The 22,410-nt window shown below is 35.6% G+C and overlaps 1 protein-coding gene across 1 annotated transcript; it reads right to left on the minus strand.

The window, feature by feature from the left end:
- Positions 1 to 1,868: 1,868 nt before the first annotated feature.
- Positions 1,869 to 3,461, minus strand: LOC127131758 (uncharacterized protein At5g64816-like). Its single transcript, XM_051060671.1, has 5 exons — positions 3,423 to 3,461; positions 3,130 to 3,272; positions 2,962 to 3,025; positions 2,246 to 2,263; positions 1,869 to 2,150 (listed from the first exon to the last, which is right to left on the minus strand). The coding sequence occupies exons 1-5, from the start codon at positions 3,459 to 3,461 to the stop codon at positions 1,869 to 1,871; spliced, it is 546 nt and encodes a 181-aa protein (XP_050916628.1).
- Positions 3,462 to 22,410: the final 18,949 nt, after the last annotated feature.

The following is a 22,410-nucleotide window of genomic DNA, read 5'->3' on the forward strand; positions in this document are numbered from 1 at the left end:
TGACACCTTGTGAAGGCATCAAATAAAGATAGCCATAATATTTGTTGTAGTGAACTTGAATGAAACGATTTCTTACTGTTAGTGTTTGAATGACACCTTATGAATAGTTTGTATGCTAAAATTCTATGTATACTTATTTTTTAGTGGAGTTGAAAATATGAATTGGAATTGTTTGATGGAGTTTGTATTAAAAAATCATGTGGATTACCATGGAACAAAATCAATCAACTAGTCATGTTTGACTTGTGTTAAGTGTTGTGACTGTATGGAAGAGCATAGAAAAGTGTTAGAGTTTATGTGATTTTTGAATTTGATGTAAATGCTTGTTAATTGGTTAATTGATGGTGAATTGGCTTTGTTTGTTGCAGGTAACTATATGGCACCTTGATCATGAAGATGTTAGGCATGTCATGGTATATCAAAATGGTGGTTTGGAAAGCACTCAAGCTTCATGAAGAAAAATTTGGGACTAGGACTTAAAAATAGGAGTAGACTTTGCTCAAGTGTTTGACCAAAGTCAATAGTAGGTCAAAAATTAGTATTTTGGTGTATAATTGTAATTGGATGTTATGTGGATTTTTTGTGATGTAATTGGATATGTTAAAATAAAAACGGCTCTTTGGATGAATGTGACTTGTTCCTTAAGCAACAATGCCTTCTTTCCAAAATCCAAGCTTGAAATATTGAATCTTGCACTTGAATTCTTTGAATAAAACTTGACCTTGAATTTTGAACATGAATCGTGAATCTTAAATATGAATCTTAAGTGGACCACAATGTCTGTCCTTGAATTCAAACCAAACAAACAATGAACTAAAGTAATTAACAAGCCTATAAACAAATTTAACCAGTCATAGTCAATCTTTCATGGATGACCAAGTAAATTAGCAATCCATAATCAAATTCAATGTCAAGAGGAAACCCATATTATCCATAAGTTCCAATAATCAAGTTGGGGTTTCATGGTTTTGGGTTCAATAGAAATGTTAGTCCACGTATTATAGGATTCCCCATATTTGGTCCTCGGGGAAACCCTAGCTCAATGTTAATCATGAACACCAAAAGTCCTTTGAATCAATGATGTTTACTTCAAAAATGCAATGCTAAAATGAGTGTCTTATGATGCCAATAATTAAGGCATATGGATATGAAGATTCAATGAGCAATAAGCCAAACAAAATTGAAAATAGGAGGTCAAATTTTTGGGTATGATACTATGACTACTAGAATCAAAGGTGCTCTCATAACTTCCAAACATAACTATTTTAAGAAGCTTTTAGTTGATTTTTTTGTCAAAACCACAAGAAAATTGGAAAATTGCGATTGTTCATTTTGGCATGTTATGACGGTTAGAACCGCCGCAATTGGCATGTTACGATGGTCGCATCTCTTTCCCAGAAATGTGCATCGCGAGGCTCTATTACGACGGTTTGTAAAAATGTCGCTCCAAATGTCGTAACATTCCGCAACGATTTTGAAACTGCCTCCAATATATTGTTGCGACAGTTGTAACCGCCATAATTGTATAATATATTTCATTAAAAATTGCGACGGTTTAGAACCACCGTTAATTGTATTGTTTTTTTTAATAAAATAAAAATTGCTACATTATCTCCTATCTTCATGTTAGTAGAATACCAATGCTATTACAATATTAAATTCTAACAAAATAAAATACCATGAAAAATTAAAAATTGACACCATACAAGTAATACACAAACAACTCCTAATTTTTCGGTAACGTGTGTGATAATTGTTTATAATAAATTGGGATTTAGAAGTTGGGAGCGTAATGAGCCAAAACATTAACCAATATAACAAAACTCAAAACATAAGTAGACATTCCATCGCCTAAATGCAACTAACTTCTAAGAAGATTGAGACGACAATTTAAGACATTCACTTTGGCATCTCCTAAGACATATGTCATTCCAACTAGGCACTTGATGTTGGTTAACACAAACAGTGTGAGCACAAGCATCATCACATGCATCAAGATCAGACACACCATAAATAGTAACACAATTATCAGGAATGGGATCTTTTGAGAAATAAGCAACCTTTTTCAACATCCGATTTGAAGTACAGACCTTTTCGCAGACGAAAAACTCATCGAAACTCCTTTCTCTTCCCCTTGTGCTTGCTAATATCTATTCTTCCGCATTCTGAGTCTGATTTAGTTTATTATTTCAAACACTTCACTCTTGATCCTCTTTAGAAGATGGAGTTGTGTATTGCTCCTAACTTCAGCAGAAGCATATACCTGCAATGAACAAAAACTGTTGAATCTTTTAGGGAAACATATAACCTTTCAAGAGACACTTAATGATCTTTGGATTCTTAATGAGTTGATCCTGCATTATAAGGCAAGAGGACCTGAAGACTAGTTGGGGAAACATATTTACTTCTCTTTATCAAACAGTTTAACAAAATCAAAACAATGACGAAAAAAGTTTGAGAAATCCCATAAGCTTCCATAAAAGAAAAAATGCAAATATTTTGGTCTTATGAACTTAACATCAGAAAACGCCTTCAAGTAAATTCAATTAGAGTAAAATTCAACATGTCTAACATCAACACCTTTAAATATGACCATATAAAACATCAATGTAAATTAAACATGAACAATAGTAAGTAGACATATTGTTTCTGTTACTTATAACCTTATTTTGATTTTTAAATTTTCCAAACAATCATAGAGCCTTGAGAAAAACAAGTAGTAATCTACTGAAACCCCAGATTACATAAAAAAAATTAAATAATTACTAGATCAACAATAATAGTTGGTTTGCGAGGAACGGTTCAGCGATGGTGTGAAAGGAACGATTCAGAGGTGGTGTGTCGGGAATGGTATGGAGACACCGGAAAACCCTTCAATCTGGACAACAAAATAGGATATGAATAAGTTATAGTGTTCTAGGAAAAATTCAGACATCAAATAAATTATAATATTTTACAAACCTGAAACAAGTAGATGAATGTTTTTTCAAAAATTGTTCCTGTAAGGATATAGAGTAATAGTATTCTTATATGTCAATTAAAAAATCATAACACAAAACATGGTTTCAGAAACAGGTTACACAAAAGAACAAATTTAATAAGCATGTCACATCATGATCTGACAATGACCTTAACATAAGGAAGAAATGAGAGTGAGATTGCAAAATAAGACTAATCATTTGAGAAAGCTCTAATGTGGCGAATTCACTTTGGGTACACTTGTTGAAAGATCTCATATGTTCACTATCCATCAAAGATGTCAGCCCAATAACCTGTAAATTGGAAAAATATTTAGTTCATCATTGTATAATTTGAACAAATCCAATTCAAAAATTAACATTCAAATAAACAATAGTAAAAATATGCATTCACACAAAGGCTAATATATAGTTTTAAAACATAAAAGCATATTTGTTACATACACAATCAGAGACATTGAAAAGTTCTTGTTTGCTTCCCATCACTGTATACAGTCAATGGCACTTTGCAAATAGCCTAAAAACATGGAAAAAACAACATAAGAACATAAAAACCTCTCCCATGGTAATTTAAAGGGGAAAAAAGAAATAATGAAAGAGAGACACCCCAGTGCAACAAAATTTATAACAATGGGAATTAACTTGTAAATTGGAAATGTAGTGAGCCCTGCAATAATCCATTTTGAAAAAACATTAAAACTCTGAAAAAGAAAATGCAACATCAACAAGGGGAAAGAAAATACAGAGGCAGAACAAAATTCCACTAACTTTCCTTGACTTATATATGCTTGACCATTGCAGATGCAACTTTACAAATTGTTGTCTATGTATACATGACTAGGTTTTTGTTGCAGAACAGAAATCAAAACACGAATATTTAAATACCTTTAAATTCAAATAGGAACCTTGAAATGTAGTGAGCCAAAAATTGAAATCGAAATCAAAGTGCCGCAACCTAATATTTAAATACCTAAGTGTCGCAACCTAACTGGCGTATTTTGGTGCAATATTCATGTAATTTTGTGAGTTCCCTACTATTGGAAGGTTTAATCATATTACCCCTCACGTCTAATTCCCTAATGATCACCATTTTTTAGGGAAATGAGGGTGAAGAAATGGAAGAAGAACTTATACTTGTTTTCAAAGAAAGAGAATGAAGCTAAGTTTTAGATGGTTTAAATGTGACTTTCCCTCTAAATTTAAAACTCTTAAATAACTTGGATGAAAACTAAGTTGAGGTTCTCCTCTTATAGGACCAGGACCCTAGGTCACAGGCTATGATGGCCTCATCCCTAAGTGCACGCCAATGGTTTCAAGGTGGAGCTCCAAATGCCTCCCATTCTAACAGTATGAGTGAAGGAGAATAGCGATCCAAAACGCAGTAGATATTAAAAAAAAAATCCTTTAGTGATCCTTACGAATGGGCATGATCAGCGATAGAATCGTTAGCTCTTGTGGCGATTGAAACCCTTGATGGAGATCGAAGGAGTGATCGCGAATGTTGAATGGGGACAACGCCTCTACTCAGTCCACACGAACAGATTCCTTCAGTCTCAATGCTAGCTGTTACGAATGAAGGCTTTGAGTGAGAGAGAGAGAGAGAGAAACAAAATTTTCATCTACACAAATGCTTCTACACAAGCGTTCTATTTATAGAACCACTTGTGTGGGTTGTAAGCTAAAAAGCTCACTTAAGTGCATGTGGCCCATATCTTATGATATACCAAAATCACTTAAGTGTGTGGTACCTTACCATATTTCATATTCTACTTAAGTGCACCGTACCTTACGATGTCCTACAATTCACTTAAGTGCATTGTACCTTACAGTGTTCCTTATTTACTCTATCTCTCATCAATCCGTCCTTTTGTGTATGACCCTGTAGGTTCTCGCGGGCATTGGAAATTATATTAAATCACATATTTAATATAATAAACAGTGAGCGGTGTAAGACCCCAAATTTTGACCCTAAGGTCTCTCATGTTATCTCTTCATATGCATTGGCATTGGGATCACACCTTGGCATCCTCCTTACCCCTCATTCATTGGGTTTGTATTGGGAGAGATCACCAAGCACACTTTTGATTGTATCATAATTTATTTTTCATTATTCACTAACCAAAATACCAAAAATATGTCAATATATAGTTTGTTACTTTTGTAGGTAGTGTGTGTGTTCACTCATGTTATATCAAGCCTATATCTAGGGTTTGAGACCCTCAATGCAAGAAGTTCAAAAAAGAAATGGATCACATTTGCTCTAAGCATCATATATGGATACTGTAAGACCCCAATTTTGACCCTAAGATCCCTCATGGCATCATAACATTGCATTTGCATTGCCTCAATGATCATAAGCATCTTGGCTCCTTACCTTTGAGTGGGATCTTTTGAGAGTTGGTTTGAGATCACCAAGCATGCTTGAATTGTATATTATTTATTTTCTCATTTTTATTTACTAACCAAAAGCATAAAAATATGTCACTAACATCTTTTGTTTGTAGCTTGAGCAGTCACAAGGTCCAAAGCCTCTAGGAGATCCTATGTGCATTGATAGGGCCAATTGAAGAAGAAGGCAAGCATGGAAATGGTTCCCAAAGCTCTCATCCATCAAATATTCCTCCCAAGTATCTCAATTCATCATTTTTATCAAAGCAAATCAAGGGGTTTGAGGCTTGTTTCCCAAGGAAACCCTAATTCATCTGTTCATCAACTGTGCCTTGCTCATGAAGCAACCTCAACCCATGATCAAATGCAATCAAGAGAAGTTCTTTAATTAATAATTTCCTGCATATTTTAACTTATTTTAGTGTCCTCAATCATCAATTCATCAAGATATGAGTTTGGGACTTGAGAAGTTGATCAGTCAATTCATCTAACTATTTTGAAATACACTGAGACCTAACTTTTGATGTGTTTGTCTAATGGAGATTACCCCAAGAGAAAAAATGTTATTAAGGACTATATGAACAACTTTCATGTTCATCAAAAATTTATTTGAAGCTTGTAAGGTCATCATCCATTCCAAGACATTATAGGTCATTTTGACTGAAACCCTAATTTTGGGTCAACTTCCCAAGGACATAACTCCTTAATTTTTCATGGTTTTGAGGTTGGATAAAATGCATTGGAAATATTAGGATGTCTAATTCAAATTTTATGTTGATAAAAATTTCAAAATCTCAAAATAAATACATGTGATAATGCAAAACATTATAGGTCACTTTGGACCAAATGCATTGAAATGTGAAAAAGTCCAACTTCAAGTGCCCATAACTTCTTTATAAAAAATCCAAATGATGCAAAATTTAAGTCCAAATTGATTGCGTTGAAAATATATACAACTTTTATATTGAATATTTTTTCATTTGGAGCTTTCATCATTGAAACAGAAGGGCTTGAACTTTGGCCAATTTTGAAAATCTCACATGTGCATGTTTTGCACCCTACACTTCATGTTCATTTTTCATCAATTTCCAAGGCTCAAATGGAGTTTTGATCAACATAACAAATGATCCTTATGAAAAAATATTTCCAACCATTACTCATGAGGTGGTGTTTCAAGTTTGGACATAGCATTTTCGAAGGCTTGAACATTATGGCACATTTTGGAAAATCATTAAAATTTGCATTGCATGAACCATTATTACATAAGTTGCACGTCCAAATTGCTTCTATCATGCATCAGCTACCAAATCCAAATGGAATTGGACCCTCCATGTGCCTGTACAGGCCCATGCATGGAGGCCTTTTCCATTCATGCAAGTTTGTGATCACACACTTCAGCCATGCCTTGCCTATAAATACAATGCATATGAGCTTCATTTTACTAACCTGAAGGCGCCCCAAATGCTGTGAAATTGAAACCTCACCCTCACACCAAAGGAACTATCTCACTTTTCTCTCATTTTTCAGATCTGAATTTTGATTTCCTCGATTGAAATTTCAGATCTAAAAGTTCCTAAACCTCTTCACCTTGATCCATATAGTGAACTGTAAGCATTAACATCAAGGAATTATGACTCCAAGCCCTGTAAATCAGAGGTTTACCTCAACTTTTATTTTCTTCGAATCAGCTTGCATATTGCTTATTTCTTGTTGTTGTTGTGTGATCTGAAGTCCTCTGCATAGAGGAAACACTATTGAGCTTTCAATTTTCAAAAATCATGAAGTTCATTTGAACACCACAGATCTTCCATCTCTGATTTCTCTCAATGTAGAAATCTAGAGTGGACTTGGTTGGTACAGGGGTGATGTACATCACCCCAACTTTCGATTGATGCTTGGATCGTAGCATTTGGTTAACTTTCATTTCTCTGCAATTTGGGACTTGGCCGGAGAAGACGGTGGCGCTGGCCACCGTCTGGTCTCCAGATTGGATCTGAGTCGTCCATCTCATCTTCCAGATCTAATCCCATGCGTCCATTGTTATGACTCTATTATTGGCTTGGTGCGCTTCAGTTGACTCATGCACATGGTAGGCGCGCATTTCTTGACCTCATGATTTGCCAGCTCAATTAATGAACTCAGATCAAACGGTCCACGCATTTTCCTTTTTTTTTAATTTCTGATTTCTATTTCTTTTATTTATTTTAATTCCATTTCTTTTTAAAAATTCATAACTCCTTTATTATTGGTCCAAAAAATGTGAGACCAATTTCATTTTTCTCCTTTTAATTTCTAGTTTCTAAAAATGACTTTTAATATTTTTTATTTTATTAATTGATACTTTTTAGCAATTTTCTATTTGCTGGTTATTTTTAATTCATTTAAAATAGTTTTTGATATCCAAAAAATACAAAAATATTTTTCCAACCTATTTGAATGATGATAGATCTATGAAAAATATTCTCATCAATTTATTAATTGATTTGAGATTTATTTGAGATTTTAGTTCAATTAGGTTATTTTTATGCATTTTTAATTGATTTAAAATAGTTTTTGACTTCTAAAAATGCTGAAATTTTTTGTCAAACTTTGTTTGACCTTGTTGAACTTGGGATAATTCACTTGGACTTTTCAAAGTGAGTTTGAAGTTTGACCTTTCTTTATTATTTTAATTCAAGTTTTATTTTAATATTGAAAAATACCAAAAATATTTTATTTGTTTCTTGACTTCTAATCTTCATTTTGCTTCTATTTTCTATTGTTTGACCTTGATCTTCTCTATCTTTGGTCAATGCTTGCTGATTATCACATTCTATTTCCATTAATGTACTTTAATATTCATCTTCTTCTTCTTCTTCTCTTCCTTTTTGATCAATGAGTTAAAGATTGGTGGTTAGCATAGATACATGGAGGTTTAACCTTCCTTGATTCAAATCTAATTCATCTTGGTCATGGATCAAGTGAATGGATTTGCATTAAGGATATGTTGCTTCCTAATCATGTAAAGAACCTAAATCAATACAAGATCATTTCTCATCTTCTTTTTGGCATGACAAGTTATAGGAGTTTGATTCACTAATCAAAATCTCTAATTTGTATTGTTGCCTACATTATTATTGACCGACCTCAGATAGTTGTGACTTCTACATAAGTCCAATTACGATTGCTTAACATAGCACTAAATTGCCTTATGGCACACTAATTCTAACACTAACCATTAACCATTAACATTTAATTCTTGCTCTTTACATTTATGCAATTTACTATTCTTGTACATATTATTCATTTGCTTTTGCTCTTTGCTCACTTGAGCACATGTTTATGTTAATGCAATTTGCCTTTTGCTCACTTGAGCACATAATTGTGTATATATTATTGTGCTTGTGTTTTGTTTTGATTGTTGTGGACCAAATGCAAAAATGGACAAATGGACTTAGTTTCTAGGACATTCCCTATGAAAAATTGGAGTAAAAGGACCTTAATGTTGAAGATGGATTAGAAAGACCAAATCTCTAAACTCACTCTTGTCCATTCTTGATTTACTTCATAGAACTCTTTGATGTGTGTTATTTTGTGCTAGGGAATCCTATTTGAGCCAAATTGAAGAACCATTGCCATGTTCATCCAAAGTGAAAGATACAAGAGCCATTGGGGATCTTCTAAGAACTTGTTTGATTATGATGATTGCTTGAGCTTATACTTATTTTGCTTGCATATTCCAAAGGATGAGAGCTACTTGGATCATCAATATGATCTCAAGAGAGGAACTCCATTTGTGGTCTTGTTTCTTATCCTTCATCTCTTGTATGATTAGGACTTTAGCCATTCTTCTTATTCCCTCCACTCTAACCCAAGCCAAAACTTTTTGTGCAAACATTAACACTCCTTTTTAAACATTAGAAACCTAAGCCTTATGCTTTTGATTTTCAAACTTTCTTTTCATAACACTTATTCTGAATTGAACCTTTAAGTCAACTTTGACCATATTTTGTAAATACTTTTCATTGTTAAATATAACTCATTCAAATACTTTTGTGGTTTCAATGGACACTTTCTTAATCAAAAACCTTTCATAACCTTTAGCTATTAGGTTTGAGTTATCCTTGAGGTAGATGTAATACTCACCTATATCCTTAGTGATGGACAATGAGTCTTCCATGCTTATTATAGGGTTAACCCCTCACTAGCATGTTGAAGTTATCCTCACATGGTGGATTTGTGGTTTTAGGTTGAGTTTTCTCCCTTGGATAACAAAAGACCTTAAGGCTTTTGGATCAATCAATTCACCAACTTGTTTTGAGATTTTTACCCCGAACTACGAGGTTTTGATCCTAATCTTTTTTAAGATGGTATGTAGGCAATGGGTTTATCCATCCAAACACAAAAATTGTAAATAACTTGTATATTCTTTTCGCATCTCTTCAATCATGTTTGCACAAATAAATTTTCACAAAATACCAACCTTACAACAAGTGTGAAAAGGGCTCCCTAGGAGCACCTAGGATGTTTTGGGTGCTTAAAACCTTCCCATTGCATAACCAACCCCCTTACCCCGATCTCTGACATTTTTACTAGTTTTTGATTCGATAAAACTTTTAGGTTTTTGTTCGCTTTCTAACCATTCCTTTAGATAAATAAAAGTGCGGTGGCGACTCGACTTGTATGGTTTACCTTGGATTTAGTCAATATCTCTAATGGTAACGAATACCCCGCTACAGATACCTACGTTTTCACATATGATTTTGATTAAGAAATCATCAAGAGTTTGGAGTTTGTTTGCCTTGGAAACCCTAATTCATCTGGGTATCTTGTGTGACTTCTTCAACAAGTTTATTCAACAATTGATCAAATATTTCAAGGGATATTTCATGCTACCTCATGTTATGCGTATTTGATCCTTCATGAGTTCCAAAAGTCAAGAGAATATCAAGCTAGCAAGTTGGTTCATGGTGGTTGACCAGAGAAAGTCAACTCGTCAAAACTGGGGTTCTCTAGACCATATCTCCTACAACTTATGTCATATGAAAATGATTCCAAGTGAAAGGTTACTCAAAGTAACATTCCAAACAACTTTCATGTTGAAGTCAAGAGCTAGGTTTGCTTGGAAAGTCATTTTTTATGGTGAAAGATTACAGGTCAATTTGTCTGAACCCTAGTTTGGAGGTCAACTTCCTAAGACCATAACTTGCTAAATTTTTATGAGATGAAATCCATTCAAATTCCATGATCAAATTCAAGATGTCTAATTCAACTTTGATGTTTGGAGGAAGTTCAAATTGAACTTACAATTGCATGTGACAAGAGGAAACATTATAGGTCATTTTGGGCCAATACCATTGAATAAGTGATTTTCCTCAACTTCTAAAATGCATAACTCCTTCATGCCAAATCCAAATGAGGTAAAATTTATGACCAAATTGAATATATTTGAAAGAGTTACAACTTTGATGAAGGAACTGTTTATTTTTCAACTAAATAGAATTGAAATTTTATGATGATAGTTTTGAAATATTTAAATCAATAAAAATAAAAATCATTTTTTCTTAAAATAATAAAAGTAATTACTTTTAAAAATAAATCGATTTCATTAAGGAATATCAACAACAGTATGAGAATAGGTAAGTCTTGAAAGTGGGGAACATTGTTGGTCTTCCCCAAGCAGTTGGTTTGATCACTTTTTCCTCCCCAACAACAATTCAGTTTCTTCAATCGAGTTTCGTAATCGCCTCCCCAGCTGAGTTGTAGGCGTATATTCTCAACGGTTTGCATAAATCCAACACAGGATTTTTTTCCCCTCAAGTCGCCAGCGGAGTTCACTCCTGATCCCTTCCAGCACTGATTCTTGAGCAGTATTTTTGGTCCTTTGATCTAAAATTCCCCACAGAGTTGATGAATCAGATCCTCAGCAGATCTTTTCTCCTTCGTCGGCAGAATTTGAGATATTCTGAGATGGATGATTTATTTTCATCCCTAACTTTTTCTCCAGTTGATGCCTCCATCCTGTCGAGATTAGTCGAGTGTTGTAGTGATGATTCAGATCAGTGACATATGTATCCTTTGTGATTGTTTTGTCAGCATAATCATCAATCACACATACATATACACATACATTCATACATCGGATATTTCATTATGCATTATTATCGCATTTTTTGATTCCTTATTTTTCTGATCCTCTGTTATGGTGACATTATTCTTCCTCATACAGATTTGGTGCATCTGTCCTCCCTCAATTGTAGAGTGTCATCCCCTTTAGCAGAAAGAATTTAGCCTTTCTCATTCCCCACTGAGTTATTTCCTCATGGATGGTTATTATTTCAACTTCCTCCCCAGTTGATTATATGGATGGAACCACTCCCCCTGAGTTATATCCTCACTGGGTCGAGTCTTTGTTTAACCGTTTCTTTCTAGCTCTTACCTAGATAGATGCTTTAGTCCCTTTAGAGTCTATTATCCAGTAACTGGTAATATTCTTCTCGATTTGCGAGTACCTTACTCTTTCCCAATACCCGGTAAAAGTAATCTACTTCCTCAACTTTTTTCCCCAACTGATTCGTTTTACGTTTCCTAGAGAGTTAATTCTTGATATGTTCATCCTAAAACCGATGACGTATTTTCTCCTCTTTATGGTTTTCTACCCAGTAAAAGGGTAGTTGTAATACCTATTTCACTTCCCAGAGAGTTAATCCTTGATATGTTCATCCTAACCGATGACAGATTTTCTTCTCTTTGCGGTCTTTTGCCAAGTAACCGGTAGTTGTAAATCCCGCTTTCCCCTCTGAGTCTATCCTTGATATGTTCATCCTAACCGGTGACGAATATTCTATTTTCGGTATTCTATCCAGTAATTGATAGATATAATTCCTACTTTTCCCCGTCAGTATATCATTGATATGTCCATCCTAACCGATGACGAATATTCTTCCTTTGAGTATATCATTGATATGTTCACTTTAACCAGTGACAAATATTCTCTTTCTTTGGTCTTTTTCCCAGTAGCTGGTAGTTGTAAATCCTATTTTATATTTTCCATAGCAGGTTGTTCTTACCCAGTAGCCGGTGACGAACATACCTTATTTCCTCAGCGAGTCATCCTTGAGATGTTTACCCTAACTGGTAACAGATGTCTCTCTGTCAGATTATATTATCCTCCTATCCAGTAGGTCTCTTAGGGACCAAAATTTGTTTCTATATGTTGTTATTTAAGCCCATTCTACTGAGTCGATACGAAGATTTTAATCTTCGCCTCCTTAGCTAGAATGTCCTTAAATAGGGGCAGCTGTAAGAACCCAAATTTTGACCCTAAGGTCCCTTATGCTATCTCATCATATGCATTGGAATTGGCATCACACCTTGGCATCCTCCTTACCCCGCATTCATTGGGTTTGCATTGGGAGAGATCACCAAGCATACTTTTGATTGTATCATACTTTTTTTTTCATTATTCACTAACCAAAATACCAAAAATATGTCAATATATAGTTTGTTACTTTTGTAGGTAGTGTGTGTGTTCACCCATGCTCTATCAAGCTTATATCTAGGGTTTGAGACCTTCAAAGCAAGAAGTTCAATAAAGAAATGGTTCACATTGTCTATAAGCATCATATATGGATCCCTATGTTCTTCACATATCATTTTTATCAAGAAATTATCAAGAGTTTGGAGTTTGTTTGCCTTGGAAACCCTAATTCATTTGGGTATCTTGTGTGACTTCTTCAACAAGTTTATTCAATAATTGATCAAATATTTCAAGGGATATTTCATACTACCTCATGTTATGCGTATTTGATCCTTCATGAGTTCCAAAAGTCAAGAGAATATCAAGCTAGCAAGTTGGTTCATGGTGGTTGACCAGAGAAAGTCAACTCGTCAAAACTGGGGTTCTCTAGACCATATCTCCTACAATTTGTGTCATATGAAAATAATTCCAAGTGAAGGCTTACTCAAACTGATATTCCAAACAACTTTCATGTTGAATTTCAGATCTAGGTTTGCTTGGAAAGTCATTTTTTATGGTGAAAGATTATAAGTCATTTTGTTTGAACCCTAGTTTGGAGGTCAACTTCCCAAGACTATAACTTGATCAATTTTTATGATAGGTCATTTTGAGTCAATACCATTGAATAAGTGATTTTCCTCAACTTCTAAAATCAATAACTCATTCATGACAAATCCAAATGAAGTCAAATTTATGATCCAATTTTATATATTTGAAAGAGCTACAACTTTGATGAAGGAACTTGTTTCATTTGAAGTCCATAGAAAAAGTTATTCAAGGTGGAAGAAAGGAACATTTGACTTGGGACTTAGAATTTTTTTAAATATGTTTGATCTCCCAAACTTACACGTCAAAATTAATCATGATCCAAGCTTCAAATGAAAAGTGCTCAACAAGAAAGTTGTTCCCCTTGATCTCACCTTTCCAAAAAGTCCAAAATCACCTCATTTGGCCAAAGAATGAAGGACTTGCGCATGGGTGCAATGTGAGGTGCCATTTGGATGATTTTCACTTCCACATTTCATACACAAATGCATGGCCACATGACATGATTTCAGCATGATTCTCACTCATTTTTGGACCTGAATACATCACTTGATGGGCCTATCACACGCCCATGCAAGCATGCAAAGAGAATTACTAAAATTGGAAATTTTTGGAAGTGTGTGGAAATGAATATCTTTGGCTATAAATACAACCCTCATTGCTCAGAATTGAGGACCTCAGGCCCAAGCTTTGAACCTACAATCCAAACCCTCACCATTAAAGGATAACCTTGAAGGTTTTCATTTGAAAATCGAGCTTCAAATCTCCATCTGTTTTGAGATTGAAACTCCAAGAGTCCAAGCCATTTCTTGATCCTAATCACTTCCTACAAGCTTCTGAAATAAAGCCAATCACAATTAGAATCAAGAAAAAGAAAGTTCGAAGCTCCCTAGAAGGTAATTTTCCAGAATTTTCATCTCTTCGATTCTCCCTCAATTCTTCACTATTCTTTGTGATTTTTGGTTGGCTGAAGTCCTACCAATGTAAGCAAGAAGATGAAGTTGCATTGAGGTTAAATCGAAGCAACTCAGTTCATGATCTTCAAAATTCAAATCCCTGTATCTTTTTATATACTTGGAATTGGAGAAAATTGAGGCCAGATCCGAGCTCCTGAGCATTTTTTTTCTTTGAATCCATGTCCTTGTTTTTCATTTCGGTGATGGTTGATGGTGGACCAGTCTGGTGAGGTCCACCAGAGAAGAAGACCGGAGTCCTAGCTCCGGTGGTGTGCTGTCACACCTCTCAGTCACAGGATCCATTTAAATTGTTTTGATCTTAGCCCTTGGTTCTGATTACCAAGTGTGTGACGCGTTGACTGCAGTGCATCATGGAACGCGCGCGCTTGGCCATCAGATCTGCCACCTCAATTAATGAGGGAGATCTGATGGCCCTTGTTTTTTCTTAGTTTCTAATTTTTCATTTAATCCATTTATTTTGATTAATTCATATTAATTTCATTTTTAATCCAAAAAATATGGAACTTTCACAAAAAATCTTTAAATACTTTCCTCTTTCATTTTCAGAATTAAAATTATTTTTTGGATTAATTTTGATATTTTTCATGATTTAATTGTTTTTGTGTATATTTTTAATTATTTAAAAATACTTCTGATTTTTTAAATGTTTTGAAGAGGTTTTAGGTTTTAACCAAACTAAATTTAATTTAAATGCATTTTTTATTTGATTTTTAATTGATTAATTGTATAGAAGTTATGTTGAGCCATTCTTATTGACTTGTGATTTTTGACTATGTGTTTGAGCCTTGGTCAAGGTTGATTTGACTTTTATTGAGTTAAAATCATTGGATTTAGGGGATTGATGAAATGTACATTTTATCTCCCAAAGTGAATGAATGATTTTAATTTGATAAAATTCCTCCCATGACCAATTTGTGTTTCTCTCACCTCCCTTCCCTCTTCATCTTCAATCCCATTCTCTCCCATCCTTTTCATTGACCAATGATCTGTCAATATCCTAAGGCTAATTGGTTCATCAATAACCTTGTGTTAGATGAACCAATACAAGTATGGATGAGATAGGTCCATCCTTTCATCCTTTTCTTTTTGTGTGTGGTATGTCTTAGGTGTTTGGTTCATTATACCATATCTCTAACATGCATTAACACCAAAATTCTATTGCCCGGCTTCAGATAGTTGTGACTTCTATATAAGTCAAATTACGATTGCTTAACGTAGAGCTAAATTTTGACCCTAAAGGCATAGCATTCTAGTAAGTGAGATTGTAAGTCTCCCCCTTTCATGGTATTGTGTGGAAACTTGACCTTTTTTCCTTCCTTTAGAAAATGTCTTGGTTCAAGGATTCATGCTTGTGAATAGAGGGTTGAGTGTTCTCTAAAGAATGACTTTATCAATGAAAAAGCAAAACTCCACTAACATCTAATTAACTTTGATTAACACTAACTATTATTAACCTTGCTTTACTTTCAAGTCATTTACTTTATGCAATTTAAATTCAAGACATTTACCATTTCATTTTTCATTTTAAATATCATTTAACTTGTTTATGTTTATGCCATTTTCACTTTGCTCATTTGAGCATATATTGTGATTGTATATATTTGTTTGAATATTTTGTTTGTGTTTGTGGTCTTAGGACCTTAAAATACTTAATAAGCAACAAAAATCCTAAAAAGTGTTTGTGTGGACTGTTGGATTTGATTCGAACCTTTGGACTTAGACTTAGGTAACATTTCATATGCAAGAAGGACTTGGCCAATGCCAACATTTCTGAGACCAAGTTATTGTGATTTGAGCTTCCATCTCATGCAAATCTTGGGATTCATTTGATTTCATCTGCCATATGGTCTTGATGCAAATGTTACTTTGAACCTATGTCTAATACCTTATTCTGAGCAAAGCTAAGGAGTATGTAATCTGATACTTAAGAAGATAAAGAAGACAGTTAGCTGTGAAGTTGCTTGCTTGGATGTGGCCATCTTTATTTGATGCCTTGCTTGATATTGCTAATTACTTACTGATTATTGCTTGATTAGAAGTCCAAAGGGAAAGTAGGTTTTCTATATGACATTCTTGTCTATTGGATTGCATCTCATTGGTCAGATCTTTTCAACTCTTAACTTTTAAATTTATGCTTAGGATTAGCCTCTTCATCTCCTCCCATTTCTTAAATTTCGAAATCTCTCCCCCTTTTCTTAAAAATCTTCTTTGCTTGTTATTTCAAACTTAGACTTTATTTCAAATTAGAAACTTTGGCCTGATGCCATTGCATTTTTTTAAATTTTTTCTTAAATCAAACTTGTAAATGAACTTAACCATATTGACTTAAAATTTCAAAAGACAAAAAGAACTATCACTCATTAAAACTTTTGGGCCTTTTGTTCCCCTTTTTAACTTAACTTTTGATTAAAAGCAATCCACTCATTTTGAAATTGATACCACGAACTACGCGGTTTTGATCCCTCATTTTTATGTTGGTACGTATGCACAAGTCCGAAGGTCTTGTCAAACACAAAAATATAATTAATGAATTGTTTTCTCACCCCCACACTCTATTTATTGCAAACATATTTTATACCAAAAACACATACACACATAAAAAAGGGTTCCCTAGGAGTACCTAGAACACTTTGGATGCTAACACCTTCCCTCTGTGTAATCAACCCCCTTACCTGTAATCTCTGGCATTTCATTAGTTTTGATTTGAAAACTTCTTATCTTTGGGTTTTGTTCGTACTTTTCCCTTTTCCTTTGTAAACAATAAAAGCGTGGTGGCGACTATGGTTTTATTGATGTTAAGCTTATCCATAGCTTGATGGTCATGAATTTATCACAATAGACATTAAGTGGCGACTTTGCTGTGGGTTTAGCCTACTTTTTTATGTGTATATAATTGTATATTTGATTGTTTGTATATTTGTTGTGTAATATAATTTGCTTGTTGTGCTTGATGATCTCTGAGTGGTGAGATAAGTTCTAACCCGAACTTGAGTGCAATTAAGATTGGAGGATGGTATAGTCATGTTCGACTTGTGTGGAGTAGTCCTTAATAAGTTGGCTTGAGACCCATCTACTCATTGGTGACCCTTTTGGAGTTACTAATGTCACACAAGTCATTTATGGTTAGGCATTACTTTCTCTGATTTGGGGTCTGAGAAGCTGAGGATTGTAGAACATTTAACCCAACTTGGCCTATTTAGGATGTAGTGTGGAGACTATTCAGGTGTAGACTTGATAACAGTTGTTACGCGATACTACACTCAGACGAGTTTCTCTTGAGAATATTATGGGTTGATGAGTCAGTCATCCTAACCTGTAATATCCGATAGATAGAATTAAGACTCTGGGAACTCTTTAGAACATGATCTACATGTTTTTATCCTTAGTACACTCCTTTGGGATGGTTCTTAACCTGACTTCATGCTCGTGACTCACAATAAACCCTTTGATTCTTGGTTGATCCAATCAAGTCTTGTCAATATCAATGGAACTTGGGTGTTGATAAGGTGAAAACCATAATCCACCAAAATGGATGATTGATCTTGACAAGGACTTGATTCATCCCTTGACCTTTGTTTATTTTCCTTGTGTGTGATCCCTTATTTATTATTGTTGCATCCATGCATTCATGTGCATCATGACATTCATCACACAAAAATAACTTCAAGGAACTGAGGTCTTATTTGCAAATATTTTCAGACCATGGATTGTGGACGAAGGAACACCAAGAAGTACAGTTTCAGATGTCCTGATTTGAAAGAGCTAAGAAATTTGTCATCCTTTGTATTAGATCCCTTGGAATTCAAGCAACGCCATGGGAAGCTTTTATCTGTGTTATCTACTGATATGGTTGAAGGACTCTTGAGTGTGTTAGTTCAGCTTTATGATCCTCTCTACCGTTGCTTCATTTTCCCGATTATCAGCTTATGCCTACATTAGAGGAGTACGCACATCTCTTGGGAATACCTATTTCTGACAAGGTTCCTTTTAGTGGATTGGAGGAGATTCCCAGATCTCATATTATTGCTGAAGCTCTTCATCTGAAGAAGTCTGAGATTGAGGCTCATTGGGTTAAGAAAGGAGGAATGTTTGGGTTGACTTCTGCGTTTCTCATTGGGAAAGCTATTGTCTTTGCTCAAGCCGGTAGTGTGGATGCTTTTGAAGCTATCTTTGTGTTGCTCATTTATGGTTTAGCTTTGTTCCCTAACATTAACGGTTTTGTCGATGTTAACGCCATTAGATTCTTCTTGATTGGGAATCATGTGCCTACTCTGTTGGGTGATATGTACTTCTCTTTGCATCTAAGGAATTCTAAAGGTGGTAGGACTATTGTCTGTTGTGTTCCTCTTCTGTACAAGTGGTTTATTTTGCACTTTCCTCATACGCCTGCTTTTGTGGAGAACAAATAATGTCTACGGTGGCCTCAAAGACGTATGTCCCTCACCAATGATGATATTGTTTGGTATGACTCTGCATTGAGTAGTTTGGATATTATTGATAGTTGTGGTGAATTCTCTAATGTGCCTCTCATTGGTACACAAGGAGGAATTAACTACAACCCTGCTTTGGCTCGTCGTCAACTTGGGTTCCCCTTGAGAGATAAGCCTAATAATACTTAGTTAGAAGGTCTTTTCTATCAAGAGGGTAAAGATCCCCAACATTTGAAGCATAAGATGGTGCATGCTTGGCATAATGTGCATAGGAAAGGAATATTCGAGCTTGGTCCGTGCAACTGTGTAGCTTTGGAAGCTTACACTACTTGGGTGAAGAAGAGAGCTTTGGAATTAAAGATGTCGTATGCATGTGAGAGACCTATGTCTTTGGTTGTGGCTGAGACATTAACTCTCCCTAATCAAGATATAGAGGAGTTGGAAGACGCACTCGCCAAGATGAAGCAAGAGAGAGATATGTGAGAAGAGGGTTCCATGCTTTGAGTCGAAAGCATGAGGAGTTGCAGCTTGAGTCGAGGGACAAGGACACGCTTATTGAACTTCTTGAAGACCAAGCAGTGAAGAGACAGAGAGAGCCAGAGGGCCCATATTCCTCTAGTATGCCTCAACCTTCCGGTGCTTGGAAGAAGATTGTTGATCAGCTAGTTCTTGAGAAGGCTCAGATGCAGACATCTTTTGAGTCCGAGATCCGAAGCATCCGAAGGAAGTACACACCAGCGGCCAGATCATCTGACATTGTTGTTAGGGGATCCTTAGGATGATTAGTTTCCTTTTCTCTTGTATTTGTACTTTGGTTTCTGAAATTGTACCCAGTGTAATCCTTCCAAATTATATAAATAAAATAGATTTTTATGGTCAATCAAATTGTTACTATTATTATTATGAAAATATTTGTAAATAGAACTTTGTATGTTCCTTGAAATAAAATAAACAAAAACCTTGCATTTCATGCATCATTTGCATAACAGGTTTTCTTCTGCCAGATGTCTTATCAGTTATTCTTTTGTGCTTCAGCCAAGCTGACTCACCGATACTACACACGCGCCAATCAACCCAGAATTATGGAGTATTTGGAACAAGAGAACAGAGATCTGAAGGATGAGATTGCTCGGCTGACTGCCATGATGGAGTCTGTTCTTGCTGCACAAAATCAGTCCTCACCAACTCTCGCAACTCCTCCCCGAAGGATTGTTATCTCTGAGGTTACTACCTCAACCATGTCTGTTGCTGCTACTCAATCCGGTCCAACTATGCCTGCTGGATTCCCGTGGGAATGCCACCAAATTTCATGCCTGAAGGGTTTGCGCCTACATTTTCTTCTATGCCGACATCTAGCCCGGTCATGTCTGTACCACCTCCAATTGGTCATATATTACCTCGTGTTGAGGACAACATCTACCATTCTGAGTCGTCTGAGGGCCCAAATGTTTATGATAAAATGGATGAAATGAAGGATCAAATCCTTGAGCTGCGAAAGGAATTGAAAAATTTGAGAGGAAAAGACCTGTTTGATAAAATTACTGCTAAACTTTGCTTAGTACCGAATGTGAAGATCCCGATGAAGTTCAAAGTCCCCGACTTTGAAAAGTATAAGGTAAATACTTGTCCACTAAGCCACCTTATTATGTACGCTAGAAAAATGTCAACTCAAATTGATAATGATTAGTTATTGATTCACTACTTTCAAGACAGTTTAACTGGCGTTGCTCTAAGATGGTATATGGGGCTAGACAGTGCAAGTGTTCGTACGTTCAACGATTTGGGTGAAGCTTTTGTGAAGCAGTATAAGTATAATGTGGATATGGCGCCTGATAGAGACCAGCTGAGGTCTATGTCTCAAAAGTATAAAGAGACGTTTAAAGAATATGCTCAAAGATGGAGAGAACTTGCTGCTCAGATTAATCCTCCTTTGGAAGAGAAGGAGATGATGAAGATTTTCCTGAAGACCCTGAGTTCGTTTTATTATGAACGAATGATTGTCAGCGCCCCTAGTGACGTTACCAAGATGGTAAATATGGGGATGAGATTAGAGGAAGGAGTCTGTGAGGGACGTCTGTCTAAGGAAGAGGTGTCATCCAGTATGAAGTATGGAAGTGGTTTTGCTAAAAGGAAAGAAGGGGAAACCAATGAAGTATCCGTGGGGAGGCAGAAGAGGCCTCATGTCAGAAGAAATCGTCAACCGTGTCAGCATCAACATCAATTTTCATCAATAATTCCAGTGTTTTCTAACAATTCCAACAATCAATCAATGTCAATTCAACAACAACGTCAACAACAACCGCAACAAAGAACCAACTACAACAACAACAACCAACAACAAAACTTCGAGAGGAAGAAGGTCTCTTTTGACCCTATTCCTATGTCATACGTTGAACTCTACCCATCTTTGGTTCTCAAGAACCTACTTCAACCAAGAAACCCACCTCAAATTCCCGAGCCACTTCCATGGTGGTATAATCCTGAACTTCGATGTGTCTTTCATCAAGGAGCTCTCGACCATGATATTGAGAACTGTTACCCGTTAAAGTACGAGGTACAAAAACTTATGAAAAAGTGGGATGGTGTCCTTTGAGGACCATGCACAGAATGTAAAAACCAATTTGTTGCCCGCCTATGGTAACTCATCTGTCAACATGGTAGATGATTGTCTTGGAGAATATAAGGTTTATGATGTTCGCCATATCAGATAGTTTTTGGTTGTAATTTATAGAGATATTTGTTTGGTTAGGGATTGTGAGCATGACCATGATGGTTGTGTGATATGTAGCAAGAACCCTCGAGGATGTGTCATTCTAGAGAGGGACATTCAGAGATTGATGGATGAAGGGCTTATCCAAGTTTGTCAGTCAAGGGAAGTATATGATGTCAATGTAAATGTGCCAGTGTTTAAGACCCCTGAGCGGGTAGTAATTCAATTTGATAGTAGCAGCAGCAACAACGTCAATAGACCGGTATCGCTGATAGTAATACAGTTAGCAGGCCCCGTCTTGTATGTATCCGATAAAGTTGTTCCTTATCAGTATAATGCCACCATGGTGGAGAAAGGTCAAGAGGTTCCATTTCCTATGACAAATTATGTTATGAATATAGCTGATATCATAAAGGTGACCCGCAGTGGTCGTGTTTTTGGTCCCGTCTTTTCAAAGGATGTAGAAGAGGCTGCAGTCAATAAGAAGGTGGATGTACCTATGGTAAATCCGGTTAGTGCTCCAGTTTGTCATTCTGGTGAATCCAGCAAACTAAAGCATAATGATGATGATGAGATACTACGATTAATCAAGAGAAATGAGTTTAATATGGTGGAGCAGCTGCTCCAAACTCCGTCGAAGATTTCAGTGTTGTCTCTGTTGATGAATTCTAAAGCGCACAGAGAAGCATTACAAAAAGTGTTAGAGCAAGCCTATGTTGAGCACGACGTTACTGTGGATCAATTTGACCATATTGTGGTTAACATTACTTCTTGTAACAATCTGAGTTTTTGTGATGAAGAGCTTCCTGAGGAAGGTAGAAATCACAATCTAGCATTACACATTTCAATGAACTGTAAGGAGGATGCGTTGTCTAATATGTTG

Source organism: Lathyrus oleraceus, chromosome 3 (assembly GCF_024323335.1).
Source record: "Lathyrus oleraceus cultivar Zhongwan6 chromosome 3, CAAS_Psat_ZW6_1.0, whole genome shotgun sequence".
In the NCBI taxonomy this organism is placed as follows: Eukaryota; Viridiplantae; Streptophyta; class Magnoliopsida; order Fabales; family Fabaceae; genus Lathyrus; species Lathyrus oleraceus.

What these genes read in the sequence shown, in the direction of transcription:
- LOC127131758 (XM_051060671.1), bottom strand. Translation starts at nt 3,461, where the DNA reads ATGGGAAGCAAACAAGAACTTTTCAATGTCTCTGATTGT. An exon ending in TTTTCAATGTCTCTGATTGT is followed by an intron (nt 3,273 to 3,422) that starts GTATGTAACAAA and finishes TCCAATTTACAG; the next exon opens with GTTATTGGGCTGACATCTTT. An exon ending in CATTTCTTCCTTATGTTAAG is followed by an intron (nt 3,026 to 3,129) that starts GTCATTGTCAGA and finishes TTGACATATAAG; the next exon opens with AATACTATTACTCTATATCC.